Genomic DNA, 6,509 nt, shown 5'->3' with positions numbered 1-6,509 from the left:
CAACGGTTCAAGTAAAATCATTTTTGCGTTTTTGTTTCAGAAAAGTTCCACGTTCACACGGCAGCGTTTTGAAAAGGCAGAAACGCTAAAAACGGATGTAAATGGAATACGGGCGGGAAAGTCGCTATTCTCTCATTTCCACCGCGACTGATTCGAGGCATTTTCAAAAAGTTACGTTTTACCCCCCCCTTTCCACATAGTTTTCGAAAAGTTGTGTTTTAGTTCGTTTACATGGCGTCGGAGAGTCTTCAAAAAGCGGTGTTTTCCACCCCCCGTTTCCATGGAGACAGTCCTAGCATTTCTTTTTTAAATATGTGTTTTCAGTTAACGTACCCCCCCCCCCCCCCCCCCCCCCCCAAAACCCCATTTTCACTTGAAAACGGGGCCAAGGCCTGCAGGTTTCCAATGCAGCCAAACACCTCTGAGTCCACGCTCGCCAGGAGGGGGACCAGATCAAAGTACGTCAACACGTCAGGCCCAGACGCCCCTGAGGAATTTAGCGATTGAACCCGAGACCCATGTGACAGACCTCCTACCCAGAAACGAGACTGAGCTGCTCCCAGTCTACCAACGTCTGCAGACACAAGCTTTTGCATCAGGGTCAGGAGTTTGTTTACCCCTCGTTTGGCCCGGGCGCCAGCCCATGTGACTCGGAGGTGGTGTTTACCTCTAAACCGGTGCTGGCCGTCTCCGCTCGCCGGCCGCGGCTCAGCCAGGTGGATGTTCTGTACCAGACTCAGATTAGCCAAGTCAGCCGTCTCCCGACTCCCAACTCCTCGTCTGACTAATACCTTTATCTGGCGGCGGCGGCGGCGGCGGCGGCATCGCCTCGCATCGATTTGATTCCCAAAGGTCTCCTCCGGTTGTTTGCTTCGGTTTAACTCAGCCGTGCAACTTTTTGAAAATGCTTTAAGTCCGTCTCTGTGGAAATGGGGAAAAATGCAACTTTCTGAAAACGGTCCAACGCAGTCTCTATGGAAACGTGACTTTTTAGAAACGTTCCATCTACATCTCCATGTGAATGGGGGACAGCGCAACTTTTTAAAATAAAAGGTTCCTGCTACATCTCAGTGGAAAACAGGTCTTTTTAAAAAGAAAATGTTCTAACTACATCTCCATGTAAATGGGGGACAATGCAACTTTTCAAAAACGTTCCTGATTCCTCAATGTGTAAACAGGGGGGAAATGCTACTTTTTTGGGGGGGGGGGGGTAAACGCTTAAAGCAAGTCGATGCTCCACAGTGATATGATCCCAACCAAACCCTCCACGTGTCCCTGCAGTTTCCTCCCCTTGTTTCCAGGATGGATGGATGGGGGGAGGGAGGGAGGGAGGGGTGGACGGTGTAAGTCAGAGGTGGAGGAGTCTCCTCTGAGTGCTGGCGGCAGATGGCTGCTCTCTGGAGGGGTTCTGGGTTAAACACCTGCCACCCTGTCCTCTCCTTCACACACACACGCAAAACACTCATTACCCCGATGTCCTCGCTGCACGCACGCACACACACACACACACACACACACACACACACACACACACACACACACACACACACACACACACACACACACACACACACACACACACACACACACACACACACGCACGCACGCACGCGCGCACACGAGCATGTCAACATATACATGCTATACGTCCTCTCTCCTTCTAATGATGCCTCCGCCATCTGCTGCCCACCGCAGATTACAAACATCCATCTACTCAAATCCCGCTTCCTGGTAACGTCATGCAGTCACGGCGGAGAGATGTCCTGTGTATGGATGCTGCACGCACTCCCGTCGGATGTGTGTCTGCGCGCGCACTTGTTATGATGTTCAGCCACGCGTGGCTAACGAGTCCATCAGGAGGGCTACGCGTTCGGTTGTTTTTCACCGTTTCTCCGTGGCACATTTTGTCCCGGCATTTGTGGAATCACTACCTGATTGTACCCATCAGCGTGATTGTTTCCATTCACACACACACACACACACACACACACACACACACACACACACACACACACACACACACACACACACACACCCCGGCTGCTCCGTGGTTAATTTACTCGACGTCAACAAAAGCAAACCGACGCGGCAGAAAAATCCAGAAAGGCTGCGTTACACGATACACAGAGAACAAACATGTACACGTAACACCGCGGGTTCTTGTGTCAGAGTTTCCAGGCACTGTGTGTGAGTGAGTTTGTGTGTGTGTGAGGAAGAGGTGGGTGGGGGGGGGAGGGGGGGTATAAAGTAGGCCGGGATGTTCCAGACAGAAGCGCTAGCTGCTAGATAACTGCGTGGCCAGCGTTCCCCACATTTAGCCAGCCACAGGCTCCAGATGAGATTACAGCCTCTGCAGGCCAGATTAGACGCCTGACGGGGGTGGAGGTGGCGGCGCTGGTGGAGGGGGACGAGGTGTTTTTAGGATCAGAACTGAATGCACCAGTTTTCCAGACACTTTCTTGGGTTTAAAATGGCAGAAAAAAAAAAAAACGGTCCAAATGTCTGGTGCATTTGTGTGTTTTGTTTTTCTTTGAGTATCGAGTTTTTCTGCGTCGCCTGTTTCCTCCTCCTCCTCCTCCTCCACCTGCACGCCACAAACATCCTCAACCATCAGCTCCTGCTCGTCGCCAGCACCTCCTCTGCTCGTGTGTCCATAGCAACACGGCAGAGACCCTCCTCCACCCTCTCCCCCTCGCTCTGCATCCCCCAGATTATGTAATTACGTCGGTTGCGGCGGAGCCCCCACCCGGCGGGCGACCGTCCTTCAAGGGCTCCCTGCACCTATTAATAATAAGAATATTGAAAAATCACATTGAAGTGCATCGCTTCTGCAGTGAAACGGGAATGTTTTCAATCCAGACGTCTGCAGCATGCGCCCCCCCCCCCACCCCCGTCTCCTTGAAAACACTAATCTGTGAATGAGTTCAGGCTGTACGCGACCCGAGTGACACTCTGTTCTCTCAAAGGTCTGTTTGTGTGAAAACACACCTCGGCTCACTCCCGTTCCCAATATAGTACAAGCGGCTCGCGTCGCGGTGGCAGCTTCTCGTTGAAGCCAAACGACAGAGGGAACCGTTCCCCGAGGCGGAACTTTTTGGAAAAACGCGTCTCCATTTAAAACGTGGGGGGGGGGGGGGGGGGGGGGGGGAACGCAACTTCTCTGAAAACCCTGCTGATGTGCACGTGTGTCCGTGTACTCCCGTTGTGTGCAAATGCAAACATGAAAAGTGGTGTACCCCAGGGCTTACTTCTCGATCCTCTGCTTTTCGCCATACTCGCACGCAATACATACAATTTAGCAAATTAGTATCTAATTCTTAAACCTGACGTGAATTTAAGGCTCTAATATTCCTGAATTGGTTTATAATGGAATATGTGTTGGGAAGCTTACAGAGCTGTATTTTTGGGGGGGGGGCGGGGGTGTAACACTTTGTTAATTTTTAACAGTTTTAAAAAAGAAAATCAGAACAGCAGAGAAAATTCTCTTTTTTAATAAGCATTATTTAATATTCATGTAAATAAACATGACTGCCATTGTGTTTTGTTTTTTTTTTAAATCATAAGCTTAAACTCAAAAAAGATGTGAAATAGTTTCATTAATCCTTTTTTTTTTTTTTTTCTCTCTCTCTCTCTCTTCCAGACTGAAGGATCCGTCTGTCCTCCGACTTGGCGTCTTGACTGACCTGCTGCTCAACTAAAATACTCTCCTTTGCCCTTCTACGGGCTGTTTGTGGCCCAAAAAAAGAAAAAAAAAAAGACTGTACAGACTCTCGATGTCTCGCAGGACCATCAGACACCATCAGGTGGAAATCTATGCATGTCGGGAATATGCTGATGACAGGTGTGTGTGTGTTGTGTGTGTGTGTGTGTGTGTGAGTGTGAGTGTGTACTTTCAGAGGCCATTTCCCCTGTGACCCACATCCTGGCACAAGCACAGAAGCAAAGATAGTCAGACAATAACAAAACTCTAATGGTACCCAGATACTATTTATTTACTTGAGGATAGGTGTGTGTGTGTGTGTGTGTGTGTGTGTGTGTGTGTGTGTGTGTGTGTGTGTGTGTGTGTGTGTGTGTGTGTGTGTGTGTGTGTGTGTGTGTGTGTGTGTGTGTGTGTGTGTGTGTGTGTGTGTGTGTGTGTGTGTGTGTGTGTGTGTGTGTGTGTGTGTGTGTGTGTGTGTGTGTGTGTGTGTGTGTGTGTGTGTGTGTGTGAAATCTATAGGAACAGCCCAGGGAGGGAGCATACCAAGGTACACTGAGTATATAACTATATTTAGAGTAGATATTTTATTTATTTTTGGATGATGAATGTCTGCAAAGACGTACCCGAGGCCTTAATGTCGATACTGTCCTTTATGTTTTCTATGAAACAAAGTGAGAAAATATTCTATTCTGTCTGTTTGGACCTACATCTCTATATTGTTATTCTCTTGTTTACCATCGAAAATATATATTATTTCAGAAGCTGTACTAGCGGAGCTGCTCTAGGTCTGATGTTTAAAAGTATTTTCTTAAATTTCTTATCGATCCTAAACCTAGTTTTATTTTTTCGTCCAGTCAAAATGGACCGGAAGAGGTATATTTCTAAAATGTCTTTGAAGAGTTATTATTTTCCAAGAGTCGCGCACGCAGACCCCCCCCCCCCCCCCCCCCCCCCCCCCCCCCCCCGCAAACACCTTGAATGCACTGTACCTCCCGCATCCTTCAGTTACCTCACACACTCCTACCTTCGTACCCTCGGCCCGCAGGCCGCTCCGCTGTGACGAGGCCCTCTGGTGGCGCGGAAAAACCTAAAGAGGATGGAGGTGAAGGTCTGGGGCGGGGCCGCGGTCACGTCGGGCTCCATCGTGGCGGTCCAGTGGCGAAAACTCAGCACAGACGATCATCCACACACTGTTGGCTAATTTCAGGTTAATGCTACAGGCTAACTGACTCCGTGATATTAGCCGCGCCGCCGTAGCTTTCAAGTACTACTGACGGGATCAAAGCCAAAACCGAAAGACTGTACGCCACGACGTTTACGCGTGAAAACGGAACCTTTTTTTTTTTTTTTTTTTTTTCTTTTTTTTGGGCGTTATGGGCGTCCGTTTTACACGTCATTGTTTTGTTGCTCTGACTCTGTTGCCGCGGAAACGGAGCATCTCGTAGCCTGGTTTGCCAACTCCCATCGTTTCTTTTCCCCCCGCGTTTCCGTGGGAACAAACATCGCTTTCAAGATGCGAAACTTATCTCAATCGCTAAAACGATGTTTTTTTTTTTTTTTTTTCACTTGAAACGTTGCCATGGAAACGGGTCCGAACGGACTTTTGTTTCATCCCGACCACAGCTACGCCCACTTCGCTGCATTTCAGGCTAATTTATTTCTAGAAGTTTCTGCTTTCATGTAGCTTTTTTCTCTTTTTTTTTTTTGACAGAATGCCCTGGGGGGGGGAAAAAATAAATAAATAGAAAATGAGAATTTGAGCCTCCGGAATGGTGACCGCGATATTCATTACGACGACGTTTCAAGTGAAAATACATCTTTTTTTTTTTTCTTTTTTTTTTTGCGTTTCGCGCCTCAGAAAAGTTTTTCCGTTTACAACGTTCTGAAAACGATGTCCGTTTGTTAGCGTCGGGACCGAGCCTGAGCGTTTCCGGAGAGTGTTTTTTTTTTTTTCCGAAAAGTTCCACCTTTTTGGAGCCATTTTTTTCCGAAAACTTTGCTCCCCCCACCCACCCACCCAGCCACCCACCCACCCACCCCCACCAACACAACACAACGAAATTTTGTCCGTCTTCACTTGAAATGGTTGCCGTGTGAACGGGCCGTGCGCGTGCAGCAGATTGTAAAACTTCACGCCTGAATGTATCACAGGAGCGTTAGTGCGGAGCGGCGGTATCGTATTTATCTTCTCGAATGTGTATATTGTGTACATAGACAGAGTTTAACGGAAAAAAAACCCCCCCCGGATCTATTGATTATATAGACGAGCTAGATTTGACCTGTGTTGCGATGATATTCCTGTGTAAAGACTTTGGCTACAGATTTTTCAAAGGGGACGGGTTTGTTTGTTTGTTTGTTTGTTTGTTTGTTTGTTTGTTTGTTGTTTTTTTCCGCATTGGGGGTTGTACAGTGTATTGTATGCTTTTCTCCCTCACAATCTCTGTGACATTATTTATATATAAATATAATTATAAATATGAAGAATACTATTTGTCTATTTTATTATAGAGCTCTTTGCCTTGTCGACACACTTTACCTAATGGCATATGCAATAGTGACATAAGTAAAGTCTAGTTTACAACTGTGGAACCAAATGTAACTTTTCTTTTTTTTCTTTTTTCTTTTTGAGCCGTTTGGCTTCGTGTACATTTCTCTCTCTGCCAAGTTTTTTTTTTTTTTTTTTTTTTTTCTCTCCATCGCCGGGAACTTTGTCATGTCTGAAAGCGCTTCAACCCCCTAATTTTTTTTTATTTTATTTTATTATTTTTTTCCTGTGCCCACGGACGGATTCTCCTTTTGCCGACTCCGT

At 47.2% G+C, this 6,509-nt stretch overlaps 1 protein-coding gene across 1 annotated transcript in view; it reads left to right on the top strand.

The window, feature by feature from the left end:
* Positions 1 to 3,756, top strand: part of LOC308127963 (insulin receptor substrate 2-like) — a 12,532-nt gene extending 8,776 nt beyond the window's left edge. Inside the window, exon 3 of the mRNA XM_080493621.1 lies at positions 3,641 to 3,756. Within this exon, the coding sequence (XP_080349747.1) occupies positions 3,641 to 3,645 (5 nt within the window). The 3' untranslated portion in view covers positions 3,646 to 3,756. The remainder of the gene's footprint in view (positions 1 to 3,640) is intronic.
* Positions 3,757 to 6,509: the final 2,753 nt, after the last annotated feature.

The sequence above is a fragment of the Lipophrys pholis genome, assembly GCF_963383615.2.
Source record: "Lipophrys pholis genome assembly, contig: SUPER_23_unloc_1, whole genome shotgun sequence".
In the NCBI taxonomy this organism is placed as follows: Eukaryota; Metazoa; Chordata; class Actinopteri; order Blenniiformes; family Blenniidae; genus Lipophrys; species Lipophrys pholis.
The sequence above is the reverse complement of the archived record's forward strand: the minus strand, read 5'-3'. Positions and strand labels throughout refer to the sequence as shown.